General features: G+C 36.3%; 1 protein-coding gene across 1 annotated transcript; it reads left to right on the plus strand.

Annotated features, from left to right (window-relative positions):
• On the plus strand, positions 1-12,099 carry LOC110955588 (centromere protein P). The gene is made up of 7 exons (XM_051948667.1): positions 1-49; positions 1,121-1,318; positions 1,402-1,556; positions 1,935-2,023; positions 4,915-5,003; positions 11,845-11,941; positions 12,004-12,099. Exons 2-7 carry the CDS (start codon positions 1,173-1,175, stop codon positions 12,097-12,099), a joined length of 672 nt encoding a protein of 223 aa, XP_051804627.1. The 5' UTR covers positions 1-49; positions 1,121-1,172.
• The last annotated feature ends 5,695 nt before the right edge of the window (positions 12,100-17,794 follow it).

A 17,794-nucleotide genomic window follows, 5' to 3' on the forward strand; every position in this document is an offset into this window, starting at 1 on the left:
GAGGGCGCGCGAGGCTCCAAACTGTTTAGGTTAAACGGACGTTAAACAGGTAAAAATAAAACGCCGAATTTTATCAATAAAACGGGAATAACGCGTTTTTAAGTCTACGAATTTATTATTATAAAGCAACTTCTGTTCAAACAATTCGTCGTTTACGTTGAACGAACGCGTAAGTTCACTTTTCACGTGAGTTTGCCGAATTGTTTTGCCAGTTATCGTTGTTTAGCTTGTAGGATGTTCTTGTTGTAAGTTTGACAGCGAGTTTATTTAATATTTTAGACTATTAGCGGCTCTTTAAGTGCATTTATACTGCTACCAATGTGAGAAAACTTCATTAAGTCAATGCTGGATGTTCTCATATTAAGTTTGAACTCAGTCAGTTTCTCATCCTGTTTTTTTTCACGTTTTATAGTCAGCATTTCAGTTTTATAGGCCATAGATGGTGTAAAAAAAAATCCAGTTTCATTGTGGTTATTTTTTCTTAAAGACTTGGAGGTATTAAAGAAAAGCTGCTTTTCCTCTAACGCTCCTCAAAACCAGTCAGCATCCTAGTTTTTTTATAAACAAATCAGAATTTAATTGCTTTCTATGGACTCGCAGGGGTTCTATAATAAAAGATAAATCTGTTAAAAAATAAGGAAATGTGTAGATATAAAGAGGAATAAATAAAAATAAATCTGTTAAAAATAAGGATATAAATGTGTAAATATAAAGAGGAATAAATAAAAATAGATGTTATAAATAAGCAAATAAATGTGTAAATAAAAAATGAAATAAGTAAGAGAATAAATAAAAATATAAATATGTTAAAAATGAGGAAACAAGTGTAGATATAGAGGAATAAATAAAATATAAATCTGTTAAAATAAGGAAATAAAGATGTAAATATAAAGAGGAATAAATAAAAAATGTGTTATAAACAAGGAAATAAATGTGTAAATAAAAAATGAAATAACTAAGAGAATAAATAAAAAAAATAAATATATTAAAAAAATGAGGAAATAAATGTATAGGAATAAATAAAGCGGAATAAATAAAAAAATAAATATAAAATATAGAAATATCAAGGTAAATTCTGTCTGTGTTTCCCTTTTCCTTTTCTTTTTTCATGTACATTAAGCAGCAGGAATCATCAACAACTCCTACAGTCTGTCTGAATTCTACATTTAAAGATGAGTGAGGAGAACATGGAGGAGGTGCAGATGTTGGAGGCTCAGATCGAGCATCTCCAGGCTGAAGTGGAAGCGTTGCAGCGGCAGCAGCAGAGCAACCAGAAGGACATCACCTTCCAGTTCAGAGGACAGATGCAGGACGCCATGTCAGTTCAGCTTTCAAACGCCTGATGTGGAATTTTCTGTTTCAGCTCCTTGAAGCTTGTCCGTGTTGAATGTTTGTCTCCAGAGCGTCTCTGTGTGGACGAGGACCAGGAGGAGAGAAGGAGCGGGTTCTGTCCAGCCTGAAGGAGGAGGTGGAGGAGATGGAGGAGGATCTGAGGCGGCAGGCGCAGATGAACGGCATCAGTCTGAACGGCTGCAACGCCAGAACTCTGAGGAGCAGTAAGTCCTCTGAAACCACCTGGCTGTCGTCACTTTCTTCTCACATTTTACAAGTTCATTAGTTGGTTTATTCCTTGACAAAAGAGAAGAAACAAAAACTCTTCAATGCCACACAAAAACAAGTTTCCAAACGTCTGAACGAAAGGGAGCAGAAAGAAGAATAAACTTCCCCTTTATAACAAACGGTCATTTTAAAATGAGCCTTTAAAAACAAACAAAATGACTCTAAAGATCAGAGGTTTCTCCCATAACAAACACTATGATACTGATAATTAATTTCTTTGTGTTTTAATAAGAACATGTTTGATCGAAGCACTTTTTCTTTGTTTTCACCATTAACTTTATGTGAAAAAACAATAAACTTGTGTTGTTTGCCAGGTGGCAGTAAAGTGGTGCAGCAGCTCTGTTTATCCGGTCGCTGCTCTGAACTGGACTTCCAGGTGGAGTTTAAGCTCTCTGAGGTCAAAGTGAGTTCATTTTATTCACTTATATTTTTATTTTCCATCTTGAGTCTGGATTTTAGTGTTTCAGGCTGATGGACTGTTTAACCAGATTCTACTTTTATTTCTGCAACCACATCTCATTTACATCCAGTGTGAGTTTTGGGGGTATTTTGGACATCTTTTGACTCATTTCATAGTTTTTGTCATTTTGGGCAAATATTGAGCAATTTAGGAGACATTTCTGGTCATTTTGAGTGAGTTTTGGACACTTTTGCTCAATTTTTAAGAAACTGGAGACAATGAAAGGATAATTTTTACCCACATTTTTATATGTTTTTGACAATTTTGGGTCATGTTAGGGAAGTTTTTGTCATTTTGGGCAAAATTTTTAGCATTTTAGGAGAGGTTTCTGAGCATTTTGGGTGAGTTTGGGGGTATTTTGAGTCATTTTGCAGAACTTTTGAGTCATTCTGGACACATTTAGGTTAATTTAAGAGACATTTTTGGGATGTTTTGGCCATTTTTGGACAATTTTGAGTCATTCTGGACAAATTCGGGGAAAAAAAACATTCTGGGTAAACTTTCGAGGCTAATTGCAGCAATTTGGTCATTCTTTGACATTTTTGGGTCATTTCTAAGAAATTTTTGTCATTTTGGGCAACAATTGAGCAATTTAGGAGCTGTTTCTGATCATTTTGGGTGAGTTTTGGGGGTATTTTGGATGTCTTGAGTCATTTTGCAGAACTTTTGAGTTATTCTGGACACATTTAGGGGAAAAAAGTGCATTCTGGGTAAACTTTCAAGGCTCATATCAACATGTGTGATAGGTGGTTGGTCAGAATAACTTGGAGACGATGAAAGGATCATTTTTATTTGACACAGGATCATCATCTGGACACGATTCTTTGCTTAAATTAATTTTTTATCCCCGAAAATGTCGTCACGTGTCTATCTGTTGTACTGATGAAGTTCTCAGAAATGATGGAAAAATAACTAAAAAGAGCAAACTCTGGGGCCACCTTTAGTTACTTTAAGGGTCTGTAACTCTGAAAATATTCATAATATGAAGGTTAAACTGAAGTTATTGTAGAAAAGGAATCGACTGAACGCTCATGAAGGATGAACATCTTTTTAACCAGCAGAGGGCGACAGAGTTCAATGGTTTCCTGCACAGTTTGGATTGAAGCAGCTTCTTCAGATCTCAGTGGAGCTCCTGATAGTCGAATCAGACATCAGATCAAACTGTGGTTTAAACCTCAGAGAGACAAACTGTGTCCAGCAGCATTAAGTCATGTCTGTGCTGCTGACAACAGCAACCTCTGAGCTTTTCTGTGTGATCTCTTTAAAATAACAGCATTTTTTAAACAAGCTTTTTTATATTTTATGATCACTTACACTTAAAGAAAGTTCAGAGGAGAAGTATTTAGATTTAACATGCCCTCTTTTATTCTTTAGTCCCATGAAATCCGACAAAAGCCTCCTCCAAGTACAAGAGAGATCAAACAGGAGATCTGAGGAAATGGATTCAGCAGTTCTAGAGCTGATTTGGTGCCTGGTTGCAGTAATATCATTAAATTTGATCTGTAACTTACTTTGAGAGTTTTTTTTTTTTGTCCACCAAAATGCCAAAATAAAAGCATCATTTAATCATTTCTGAGGCACTATTCCATCAGAAAGCTTAGAATCAATGATATTTCACTTTTATCAATAGATGTCACTTAAAAATTTCCCAAAGTAAACAGTAAAGTTTGCTTGAATCAGATTATGTAAAGTAGCGCAAAATGACCAGAAAATGGTAAAAAGAAAATTGCCAGAAAGTGATGTAAAATGACTAAAAATTGTAAAACCGTCACAACATGGTGCAAAATGACCAGAAAATTATGCAAATCTACCAGAAAGTGGTTAAAAAATGACCAGAAAGTGTTAAAAAAATGACCCAAAAGTGATGCCATATGATCAGAAAGTGATGCAAAATGACAAAAAAAAAGGAAAACAATCAGAACATGGTGCAAAATGTCCAGAAAGTGACGCAAAATGTACAGAAAGTGATGGAAAATGTCCAGAAAGGGGAAAAAAATTGCCAGAAATGGACACAAATGACCAAAAAATATAAAACAATCAGAAAGTGCCGCAAAATGTCCAGAAAGTGGGGAAAAAAATCACCAGAAATTTACATAAAATGACCAAAAAATATCAAAAAATCAGAACATGGTGCAAAATGACCAGAAAGTGTTGGAAAATGACCAGAAAATGATGCAAAATTACTAGGGCTGGACCCGAACATCTGAAAATTCGGTCGTGGCGATGGTATCCAAATATTTATTCTGAGATCTGAATATTCGGCTCCCCCACCCCCTGTTGGACGATGTCTCTCGATCGGTGTTCGTCTCATCAATTCGCCTGACGTCGGACGTTACGATATGAACCGATCATATCCTGCTCGTTCCCCGTTTATGCTGGGAGGTGGTGTGTTATTGTGATCTAAAACCTGCTTCATGTCAGTTTGTGTTTTTAATTGCGGCTAAACGAAGCCCCAGAGCAGCTGGTTCCGTTGAATCGCTCATCAGGCCGTTAAAACTCCACTTTCTGTGCTGAAGTTTCGACTTGTTTTGATTCAGACGTTAATTGTTTGACCGAGCAATTTGGCGAGAGTCGTTCTGTAAACACAAACTCTCCTCCTTCTCTTTGTTACCGTGTGATTATTACCGTCTTTTATGTTGCAACACAATGTGAGCAGCTTTTTGAGTTGTAGCCCGTTCAGAGCCAATCTAGAATTTATTTATTCCGTCCCCAAATATGGAACAGATATGAGTGCAGAGGATTAAAGCAGAGCAGCACAGGGTTCAGGAACTGTGAGTAAAGTAATCCCAGTGCAGGTTGTTTTTATGAAGTCACTGATGTTGTTTTTCCTTCAGGAGGGTCAGAAATCTCAGAGAACCATCAGTGATCTGAACGTGGTTCTGGACTCCAATGACCTGGAAAACTTCAGCAGCTTTGTGTCGAGGTACGACCCGCAGCTCGCCTGGAAAAAATAACCGCAAAATGTCTTTATCCCTCTGTGAGCTGTCACTAAAAAATATCTCTATAAATTTATTTCAGAATAAAGTCCTGCTTCCTCTCTATGGAAACACGACGACTATAAAAAAGTAAATAGGACTCAGAAATGTTTGTAATGTAGAAGGAGATGAGTAGAATGAGACAAAGCGATGACGATGCATAAATGGCACAAAGATGCAAAAATGACATTAAAATGTGCAAAAACGACACAAATTGCAAAAAAGTGACACAAAACCGAGCTTAGAGGTGCAAAAATGACACAAAAAGACACGAAAATGACGACAATCAAAAAGTAACAGACAAAAAGACACAGCAATTGGAAAAATATTAGGCAAAAATGAGACAAAAAGACACAAAACGACACAATAATTCAAAAATAACAAGCATAAATCACACAAGATGCAACAAGATGCAAAAATGATAAAAAGACACAGAAATTGGAAAAAAATGACACAAATGAGTAAAAATGAGACAAAAAGACACAAAATGACACACAAGATGCAAAAATCACAAAAACACAGAAATTGCAACAAAGTTCAACAAAACTTGAGCTTAAAGGTGCAAAAATGACACAACAATCCAAAAACAACAGACAAGATGACAAAAAGCAAAAAAAAAAGATGCAAAATGACAACAATCCAAACACAATAAGCAAAAAAATAAGAAAAGATGACATGGCAATCAAAAAGTAACAGGCAAAAATGACAAATGTTGCAAAAATTACACAAATTTGTGCATAAAAAAAGTGCAAAAAGATGCAGAAATGTCACAACAGTCCAAGAACAACAGGCAAAAATGACAAAAAGACACAAGTTGCAACGAAAGTTACACAAAAATGAGGGAAAAGGTGCAGAAATGAGCAGCACGTGTTCCCAATCCGTCTGTTTTTCACTCTTTTCTCATGACGGATGTTTCCTCTGCTGTAGCTCATTACGTCTGTTGTAGTTGGAGTCCGTGGAGCTGCTCTGCTGGCAAACCCACCTGTGAGTGGATCTGAGCCACCGTTAATATGAGTTACACCTGTTCTATTCAAACTAAGAAGTTCTTGTCTTTACGCAGCAGGAGAAAATGTTATCGAAGCCAGCAGGACTGCAAGTTATGTCCAACACAGAAATTTAGTTTCATCTTTAACCCTCTGAACCCCGAACAGTTTCTGGGTGTTTTCAATGCTCCTGTCTCTCTTTTCCTCACTGTGGTTCATTTTTCACTGCAACATAAAGTCCTGCAGCTCTATGGAAACACAACAACCATGACTAGAAGGAGAGAAAACTCAGAAATGTTTTCAGTATGGAATGACACGCTTAAAGTGACACAAAGAGATAATTAGCAAAAAATAAGCACACATATGAAAGAATGATAGAGACACAAATGTTGGAGGAAAAAAGACACAAAAAAGATGCAAAAATGAGACAAAAACTACACAAAGTGACAAATTAGTGAAAAGGTTGAAAAGAAATTACACAAACGGGTGCAAAAATGACACAACAATCCAAAACAATACCAGACAAAAATGATTAAAAGGCACACATTAAAAAAAATGACACATGAAAAAGAGACAAAAGTTTGAATAAAAATGACACAAAAAGGAGCAAAAATTACCCAAATTACACCAAAAAGTGACAAATTGAAAGTGCAAAAATGACACAACAATAAGCAAAAATGACAAAAAGACACTAAAGCAGCAGAAAAGTTGCACAAAAATGAGCTCAAAGGTGCAAAAATGACACAATTCCCAAAAGAACACGCAAAAAATATTAAAATAAGATACAAGTTGCAAAAAAGTCTGCAAAAATGACACAGCAATCTAAAAATAACAGACAAAAATGATAAAATACCAAAATTTTTTTAAAAATGACACAAACGTGAAAAAGACACAAAAGTTGAAATATAAATGACACAAAAATGAGAAAAAATGTACAAAAATGACACAACAGTTCAAAAATGATGAGCAAAAAGACACTGAAGTTGCAGAAAATTTAGACAAAAATGAGCAAAAAGGTACAAAAATAACACAGCAATCCAAAAATGACAAAAATGCACAAATTGGAAAAAAGACACAAAAGTTGGAATAATAATGAGCAAAAAGGTGCAAAAATGACAGCAGTCCAAAAATAATAAGCAAAAAGACACTAAAGTTGCAGAAAAGTTACACAAAAATGAGCTCAAAGGTACAAAAATGACACAACAGGCAAAAATGATTAAGAAAAGACACAGAAGTTGCAAAAATGACACAGCAATCCAAAAATTACAGGCAAAAATGATAGACAAAAATTTTAAAAAAATGACAAATATGAAAAATGACACAAAAGTTGGATTAAAAATGACACAAAGATGAGCAAAAACTTGCAAAAATGACACATTCCCAAAATAATAAGCAAAAATGACCAGAAGACACTAAACTTCCAAAAATAATTACACAAAAGAAGCAAAAGGCATGTGAAAACTACACATAAAGATACAAAAAAGTTGACAAAAAACAAGAACGACAACTCAGAAATGTCTTGTGCAGATTGATGCAGTTAGAATGATAGCAATCAGGCATAAACAACATTTCTGTGATTATTTTAAAAAGAGCGTGCTGTTTAAAGCTCTCTTTGGGTTCCAGGGTTCGAAAGCTGGTGTTTTATTTGTCGCTGCTCTTTTTCACTGTCAGCCAAAGTTCTGTTTAAACACATGAAGGACGTTTCAGCGCTGATGATGAATGCTTGGTGCTCTCAAACGTCCCACTACGCTGTTTCTTCCAGTAGCCTCTGCTGGTGTCACCTTTAATTATGACGACATAAAACAGGTTTTTATATTTAATTTTAGATTGCAGATCATATATCTATGCAGAATAAATGTGGAGCCTTCATTCAGGTGTATCTTCTGTCCGGTAAACCACAGTCTGCCATGAAGTCAGTGGTTCAGCTACTTGGAGACAAAGTCTGATTTGCTCTATATCTGAGGCCAAACCACATCTGGATCGTGTGGCTCGGTCTGCAGAATCTGGCAAACAACAGATGGAAAAATACTGGAGATAATGATTCAACACACAGAGTCTGACAGAGTGGGTTTTACGGCCCAAATCGGGCTGATAATCTCTGTTAATTCGGTGTGGTCTGAGCCGTTGGAGATAAACGTGGACACCGGGAGGCCTGTTGTTGGTTCTGTTTGTTCAGCAGATATGTCCACATCTGTCCCGGTGTCTCCCTCCAGTTCTGAACTTTGTTAGCACTTGATGCAACACAGTCCTCCTCCTCCTCGGTGGCCACCCATGTTTTGGCAGAGAATTTTTGTAGCTACACGTGTAGAAACTGTAAAAAGATGCTTTATGTCACAGTTATTCTGTTAATGAAGGAGTCAGTGGGAAACATGCAGCTTTTTCCACGTGGAATTTCTACAGTTGTATCACAAGTTTATATATGCTACCGAGCAACTTTCACGAATACAGAGCAACTTTAAAGTGATATAGAGCAACTATAACTAATATGGAGCAACTTTAAATCATTTAGAGTAACTTTACCTAATATAGAGCAACTTTATCTAATATAGAGCAACTTTATCTAATAATATAGAGCAACTATAACTAATATGGAGCAACTTTATCTAATAATATAGGGCAACTTTATCTAATAATATAGAGCAACTTTATCTAATATAGAGCAACTTTATCTAATAATATAGGGCAACTTTATCTAATAATATAGGGCAACTTTATCTAATATAGAGCAACTTTATCTAATATAGAGCAACTTTATCTAATAATATGGAGCAACTATCTAATATGGAGCAACTTTATCTAATAATATAGAGCAACGTTATCTAATAATATAGAGCATCGTTATCTAATAATATAGAGCAACTTTATCTAATATAGAGCAACTTTATCTAATAATATAGAGCAACTTTATCTAATAATATAGAGCATCGTTATCTAATAATATAGAGCAACTTTATCTAATATAGAGCAACTTTATCTAATAATATAGAGCAACTTTATCTAATAATATAGAGCATCGTTATCTAATAATATAGAGCAACTTTATCTAATATAGAGCAACTTTATCTAATAATATAGAGCAACTTTATCTAATAATATAGGGCAACTTTATCTAATATAGGGCAACTTTATCTAATATAGAGCAACTTTATCTAATAATATAGAGCAACTTTATCTAATAATATAGAGCATCGTTATCTAATAATATAGAGCAACTTTATCTAATATAGAGCAACTTTATCTAATAATATAGAGCAACTTTATCTAATATAGAGCAATTTTAACCCATTTAGAGCAATTTTAACCCATTTAGAGCAACTTTATCTAATAATATAGAGCAACTTTAGCTCGTTGATAGCAACTGTAACTAATATAGAGCAACTTAAAATGATATAGAGTAACTATAACTAATATGGAGCAACTTTACCTTACATAGAGCAGCTTTAACTAATGTAGAGTGACTTTAGCTAATATAGAGCAACTTTATCTAATAATATAGAGCAACTTTAACTAATATAGAGCAATTTGAACTCATTTAGAGCAACTTTAGCTGATATAGAGCAATTTTAAGTCATTTAGAGCAACTTTCACTAATATGGAGCAACTTTACTAATATCTCTCCTGCTAATTTGGCTTATTGCTTCTTTTAGATGATTAACTGAAAGTTGGTGATCTCTACATGAGAAGTTTGCTTCATTTACAATCTGTACGGTTTAATTCAGTCCACACTGGAATTTTAAAGCTCCAACAGGAGAGAAACTAATAGATGCTAATGTTAGTCACGTTAGCCACGCAACATGCTAACTCCAAGGATTCTGCTGGTGTTGTGGAGACGTTGCCATCAATAATACCAGTAATCTACAGCTTCTCAGATGCTGTCAGTGCATGAAGACTCGTGTTCGCTCTTACAGCAGAACATTTGGTGAGTTTAGTCCGTGGTTCGGACATTTTAGAGTTCAGCAGAAGCAGTTGTTAAAAGTAAACAAACCAGCCGCTCATTCTGATTGGTCCACCTGGAAACAGTGAGGGGGCGGAGCTACACAAAGCTGGACCCCTATTGGCTCCTGAGTTTCTACATAGAAAATGAATCAAATTCTGGCTATAAAGCTGGAAAACCTTCAAACTCGCGGATTGTTTTTTTCTTTTCAACCTCCATGTGTTTAAGACAAGCAAACAGTATAAACAGATTTCTACCAGAACCAGCAGAAGCAGATCAGCTTGATAAAACATCAGACGGGGCGTTCGTCTCTCCGTCTCGGCCTGTTTTTGGTCACGCTCCATCTTATAGCAGGAAGCTGCCATGTTTCCATCAGCTCCGTGTGGAATAACAGTCATCTGGAAATTTAACCCGACTGCCGTCTAGCCCTGGGCCCCCACGGAAAACTCTGGAAATCCTCTAACACAACGTCCCAGACTCACTCAGACGGACCAAAACAAAGATTGTCTTTTTGTCATGTGATCTACAGTTTACTGTATTTAAGGAAGCTTCTTTATGCAGCTTAAATTTAATAGTTTTAGGGCGATCAGCGATAAAAGATGAGGAGGCTTTGTGGGCGGGCCCGTATTCTGCTGCATATTTAAGTTGGAATCGGTTCATTAAGATAGATTTCTTCAGTCTACTTTTGTCTATAATGTTAGAATAAAAAAACAAATCATTTAAATTGGCCTTTCTGAAGTGAAGATTGAATGCCTTTTTCAGTTGTGGTTTGTATTAAAAAACACAGAGATCCTTGGAGTCACAGTTATCAGTTTTTATTTTGCCTTACAGCAGACGCACAAATTTATTTATTTTCATGGTTTTATTGAGATATATTTATTATTTATATATTTCATACTTAAAAAAACTGTAAAATGAATCCAAATAAGATGTAATTTTTATAATGGTGTTGATGTTTTCGTAGCATCGATGCTGTTTAATGATTTAAAGCGCTCTGTTTTTATTTCAAAAAGTTAAAATTTTCCCCCCAAAATGTATTTTTTTGTCAATAAATAATGAGAAAATTGACTGTAAATTTATGTGAGACTTTTCTGTTAAAAAAATCTGTGAAATAAACTTGAAAATTACTTAAAATTAGATGTTTGTATTTAAATAACAGATATTTAGAGTCTTGACTAAAACACAAATGTTATAAATATTCACAATTACCAAATTTAAATTTTACCTTAAAGCAGACACACAAATTTGTTTGTTTTCATAATTTTATTGAAACATGTTTGCGTATTTCATATATAAAAAAACTATCAAATAAAAAATAACTCCAGATAAGATGTAATTTTTATAATGGTGTTGATGTTTTCGAAACATCGATGCTGTTTAATGATTTAAAACACTTTTTGTTTTTTATTTCAAAAAGTCAAAATTTTCCCCTCAAAATGTTAATTTTCAGATCGTTCAGCTGTGTAGTTTTTTAGTCAATAAAAAATATGAAAATGACTGGAAATTTCTGTGAGATTTTTCTCTATTAAAAAAAAAATCTGTGCAATAAACTTAAATCACATAAAATTAGACGTCTTTTTGGTGAAGTTTATGTTTACTGACTGATGCGTGGAAACAAACCGTTTTTTTACAGGTTGAAAAATATAAATTTCCCCTAAAATAAAAACTTTTACTTATTTATTTATTTTCTCATTTGAATTTTTATTTTTGTGAATTTATTTTGTCTGTTTTTAAAAATATAGGGAAAAAAAATCTTGAAAATTGCAGATAATTTCTTTTTGTTTCGAATGTTTTGTTATGTTTTGTCACAAATGTGGAAGATTTTTGTTCTGTTCTAACGAAGCGCTTTGTTTTTGGGGTTTTTTCCCCCAGCGTGGAGGAGAGCTGTGATCTTCTGCTGTTCTTCAGGACTTTAAGGACTTTCACAGACAGATGTGACGACAGAAACCGAACCTTCCAGCACTTCCAAGTAAGTGAAGACTTACTCTTCTTACTCTACTCTAAAACTCTTCTGCTGTCCACGATGCTCAGCTGTTTGTTGCTGACACACAACGCTGGCGTTTAAACGAACATGGAGTCTGGATTCGGTTGGGTTTTGCTCGATGGAACACCTCTGATGAAGAGTGATGTTTTTGGTGAAACTTGAGTATTTTTGTCCAGTCAGATTGCCACAACATTTCATTAGTTGTTGGATTGTTTAAACTTATTGCTTCTTGGACCTTCTGCTTCATTTGGGTCGACTTTGGTCTGACTTCAGGGTGTCAGAGCTCTCCTTTTTTTTTTTTTTTTTTTTTTTGAGAAACTATCTCTTGTGCTAATAAAAGACTTTCTGTGGAGCCTCTCAAACCAAAGTATGAAAGTCCTGATTTTTAGTGACATATGAGAGACATCTTGTACGATATTGGAAAAAAAAAACTGGCATTGCAAAGTTTTGTTTAGTTAAAAAATACACTAAAGCACCACTTTATTCAGATTATGGGTGGAATATAGGAGGTGAGTGCAGTAGGTGTGAATAAGTGGTAAACATCAGAGGTAGCAGTAAAATGTCAAGTAGTCCATCGAGCTGCAGGAGCAATATGGAACCGATTCTGCTGTTTACTCGGAGAATATGAAGTTTCTGCCAAGTTGGCTGCGCAGAAGGAGGATTAACCCACATTTTCCATACCGGCCTGCGAGCTCTAAACTCTTATTTTGCTTTACTTGCTGTTTCTCTCGGCATTACTATGGAAAAATGTAATTCCCATTGTAGCTCTTTGGCTGTAATGTCTTCCACGCTTTAATGACACACAGACAAAACATGCACTTAGAGGAGTAAACAAGTTGAGAAATCGGCATCCAGTCCAGGAATCTGCTGTTGCTGCTTGACCGCAGAAATAAGCAGCCAGTCGCTGATGATGGTCGACTACATTCACTAACAAACCACATCATTTATTAGCATCTCTGGCGGTTCCCCAGTGAAGGCAGCCGGCTTTGAAATTTTACTAAGTTCCACCAAGGCTGAGTTCATTTTCCCACAGCTTCCCATTCATTGTAACTATAATAGTATAAAATACCTGCACCTAAAGTAGCAGCGCTCATCGCATTAACCCTCAAGCGACCAAGCTATTTTAGCGACTAAAATAGCTTGGTCGCTGGGGTCATTTATGACCCCACTATATTTTACACAGGAATATGTCTACTTTATTGCCTTTTTTTGTACTTTCTTACCTATTCCACTCCACTGCATTTTAAGATGGATATTCTAAAATAACCTTCTTTTATTATTCATGGATTTTAATCATTTTTGACTCGGAGCTAAAGTAAAACCATATGAACAATATGATGCATTGTAAGAACGCAATAACATTTATTATCCCCCGCCTCCACTAAGTGGAAAAGGGGGATATAGGTTTGGCCTCCATCCGTCTGTGCGTCCGTGCGTCCGTCCGACATGAAGGGGACAGCTTTTCTCGGAAACTATTACAGCTAGGATTACAAAATTTAGTGTGTAGCTTCACACCGTGGACACCTTGATCAAGTTCGAAAATGAGACCTGTGCGATAATGTTTAACAGAGTTATGGCCCTTGATCACTATTTTGGATATAGACTCATAGACATCACGTGTGGCGGGGGATATTGATGACCATGTCGTCTTGTTCCTTTTGTTTCCTCAATAGTAAATCAAAAGTACATAAAAACAAAATCTACACAAACATCTTGTCTGTATGTGTGCAATGCAACATGCAGAGAAGTAGTTAGTTTAGGGGCGGCTGTGGCTCAGGCGGCAGAGCCATTCGTCCAATGCAAGACACTTTACCCACCTTACCTCCAGTGCTGCCACTTACACTGGTGTATGAATGTGTATGCTGTGTAATGTTGGTGGTGGTCAGAGGGGTTGTAGGAGTGGATTGGCAGCCAGTCAGTCTGCCCCAGGGCAGCTGTGGCTAAAAATTTAGGTCTACCAGCGATAGTGCAAAACACTGAAATATAGCGATTAGAGGTAAAAATAAATAAATAAAACTAAGGCCTACAATAGTGAAAAACCTATACATCTTTCTGGGGTCATAAGTGACCCCAGACAAGTTTCCATTATCCTTGTCACACCAGTTGGCCGATCTCTACAAAAAACTATGAGCAGCTGTAGGACAAGTAGATTGACAAATTCATAGTAGGAAACATTTTTCAGATAAAAGATATGAAAACGGCAAATATAATTATATGGCTGGGGTCATAAATGAACCCACTCGGTCGCTTGAGGGTTAATGTGCTCAGCATCGCAGCTTTGGAGCCATGTTTGTGTTTCCATCACATACACTACCGCTCAAAAGTTTTCCATGAAAACTCACGCTTTTATTCATGTGCTAACATAACTGCACAAGGGTTTTCTAATCACCAATGAGCTTTTCAGCACCATTAGCTAACACAATGTAGCATTAGAACACAGGAGTGATGGTTTCCAGCTAGAATAGTCATTTACAACATTAACAATGTCTAGACTGGACTTATGATTAAGTTAATCTCATCTTCACTGAAAAAAAAAAATGCTTTTCTTTCAAAAATCAGGACATTTCTAAGTGACCCCAAACTTTTGAACAGTAGCGTATACGAATTAAAGTTGCTCTATATTAGTTAAAGTTGCTGTAGCTGGCTAGACTGCTCAAGCTCACAGCCTGCTCACATACGGCTCGAATATTGTCTTTTCGCTCGTCAAACAAGAGCGCACTTTCTGTCAAAAGTCCAGCGTTGACTCGAAACAGTTTTGACTTGAATGTAGAGGCTAAGCCAATGCTTGAAGCCCCTGAGGTGCTTCACCAGGATTCAAAAAGTTGACACGGTGACAACTTTACCGCGTCTGATGAAGAGAGCCGAGACCAATGCTTGCTGTTCCAATAATCTGCGTTTATTACTCCAAATAAGTATAATCCAACAGCTTTAATCTAAAACAAACAATTCATTGTTACCGGCTTTTCAGCGGCCACTTCAACGGCGGTCAAAACTGTTTTTTCCTTCCGGGCGGAACACCTGCCTGGACAAAGATTGGTTCCTATTTATAATAAATCGAGCTCATTGGCTCCTACAGTTGCTCTACATTAGTTAAAGTTGCTCAAAAAGGAGTTAAAGTTGCTCTTCATGAGTCAAAGTTGCTCTATATTTCCTAAAGTTGATATTTTAAAAATTGCTCTGCTTTAAAATTGCTCGAGACTAGTTAAAGTTGCTCAAAAATGACTATTTCTATTCATTTAATGTCATCTTCATTGAAAAAAACTGCTTTTCTTTAAAAAATACGGACATTTCTGAGAGACCTCAAACAGTTTGAAGTATACTGACAGTCAATAGAAACTTTGAGGTAGAAATGTACGCAGAATTCTACTTGTAGGGGGGGTTGTAATTATTCATTGTGGATTTACTGATGATCTAGTGCCCTGGTAGTTGAGATAATGATGAGTTGTCATTTTGTCATGATTCATTGCACATGGGTTGGTCACTTTGCAAAAGTGAACCAAATACACACCAAGCAATACTCAGTGAGTATCTGCACAATGTGAGAATGGGTTTTGAAGGCCTATATAAAGGCCCAAAAAAGGCCACCATTGTTAGTCCAGTGAACAGCATCATGCCGCGTCTATCACATGAACAACGTCTCCGGGCACTGGGTATGGTGGAGGCCGCTTTGAGCTACAGTGATGTAGCCAGGCGTATGGGCTGTTCCCAACCCACAATCAGAAGCCTGGTCCAAAGCATGCGCCGACGGATTGCTGCCTGCATCGAAGCAAATGGAGGCCATACTCGGTATTGACTGTTGTAACTTTGTGTTTGGCAGGTGCCGTTTTCTTTTGTGAAATTCTTTATTTTGAAATCATTCTTGAAACTTTAGATTTTTGTTTCTGTATGCCAGTATGCTAAACAAATGATTCATATGAAGAAAATCCAGTTTCGGGCTTCAAAATAAAAATTATGTTGAAAAATATGGTCTCAAAGTTTCTATTGACTGTCAGTGTATTAAAGTAGATGTGTGTGAAATTTTGAGAAATCTACAAGTGTATTAACAGCCTTTCTAAATATTATGGTTCGTCACAGTTACAGGTTTTATTTTTGTAGGATTTTAAAAAAAAAATCTGTAAAATTACAAATGTTTTACGAATTGTAATATTTTGCAACACCTTTATTGACTGATGACTTAAAACATCAACTTTTTTGAGAGCTCAGGTGAAATACGAGCGAAAATGTGTGATATTGCAAAGTGCACTGAAGTTGTTACTGCGCTTACATTTTTTTTTTTTTTAGGATTTAAAGTCGACATACAGTTCTATTTAAACTGTTTCTGACATTGGAGTAGCCTAGCCGCGCTAGACAACCCACGGCAACGAATTTAATTCTCTGCCAGGGTGGTTCTAGTTACCCTCCATAAGGCTCGAGGCTGGATTCTCCTAAAACTGGCCGACGAATCACCATGAAGTGTAGAGTCAGAAGGCGGGCGTAACTAAGTGACGACAGAGGCGCGACGATTCTGACAGAAACAACCGGCGCACAATAAACAGTTATCTTTCGACTCGGCTTTGGCCACAGCCCTTAAAGATTTGAAGCTAAAATTCAACTTGAAAGATAAACAAAGGACCACACTGAAGTGTTTCATTGAGAAGAAAGACGTATTTGGACTTATGCCGACGGGATATGGCAAATCCTTAATATACCAGTTGGCTCCGCTGGTTGGGAAGCTAATGGGACTTAGCCACAATCCGCCGGCGCTCTAGGAACTACGTCAGCCTATTCGTTGCGCTGATTGATTGTATACCTACCCAGTTGCTGCAGAGTGATTTGAAAGACAACCTTTTAGCCCGCCTCCCTCCCTGTCAAGCAGCCCTAGACCCTTGTGCCTTCAGAACATGGGTCTAGCGCGGCTAGGCTAACATTGGAGGTTTCCATAATTGCAACTAAAGGCCTGAAAGTAAACCAAACAATGTTAAACCTCTTCCGTTTTCAGCATCTTGAACTGCATTTTAGGCTGTGTGGGTGGAATCTCAACTGTGATAATTACCAAACACGGTGTTTTCTACACTTAGACTTACAACCTGATGATTGCTAGAAGGATTTATATTGGATTTACCCAATGACGAATTAACGTGTCTGGCTATCTTAGGGATACTTTTCTGTAAAAGTTTTCAGACTTGGGTGTTTTTGTGTTTTCACCTCCAATTATGTCTTTACGGAGGAATATGAAGGGTTCGTATCTCCAGAAATATCCCTCCCATAACTATGAAATTTTAGGATGCAGACAGAATAGTTTCTAGCTGGTCCAAACAATCAAATGTCTCCAGCAAGGGCTACAATTTTATTTTATTTTTTCAGAAAGTACCTGTAAGTGTGTATAAATGGATGTATCCAGATTTTCTGTTAAAAATACAGACTATGGTCGACATTTCACCAACTTTTGAGGCTTGAACATCAGTAGAATTTGATGTATGGTGAATATGGCCAGACAAGATGCCATTTTTTTTTGATAATTTAAATAAATGATGATGCAGACTAATTGGTAGAAACACAAAAACTGGTGTTCATAGGGTCTTTGTGTTGGCATTATATGTGCAAAGTTGCTTTCATGTTATCTTTACCTCGAAATCTGACAACGCATGAGGCTTATTTTGTGTTAATGTTCAGATACAGAAACTAAAAATGAACACTGATGAGAAAAGCTGTTGATAATTCATCACATATTACAATAAATTTCATGTTTATGAAAATGCATAATATCAAACGCTGTCTGCTTTGGGTTCAGATGGTTAAAAACACAGCACTAGAAACAGTTTATATGCAAAACCTTTTCTAATGACGACTCCAAACACA

The sequence above is a fragment of the Acanthochromis polyacanthus genome, chromosome 5 (genome assembly GCF_021347895.1).
Source record: "Acanthochromis polyacanthus isolate Apoly-LR-REF ecotype Palm Island chromosome 5, KAUST_Apoly_ChrSc, whole genome shotgun sequence".
NCBI classification, from domain to species: Eukaryota; Metazoa; Chordata; class Actinopteri; family Pomacentridae; genus Acanthochromis; species Acanthochromis polyacanthus.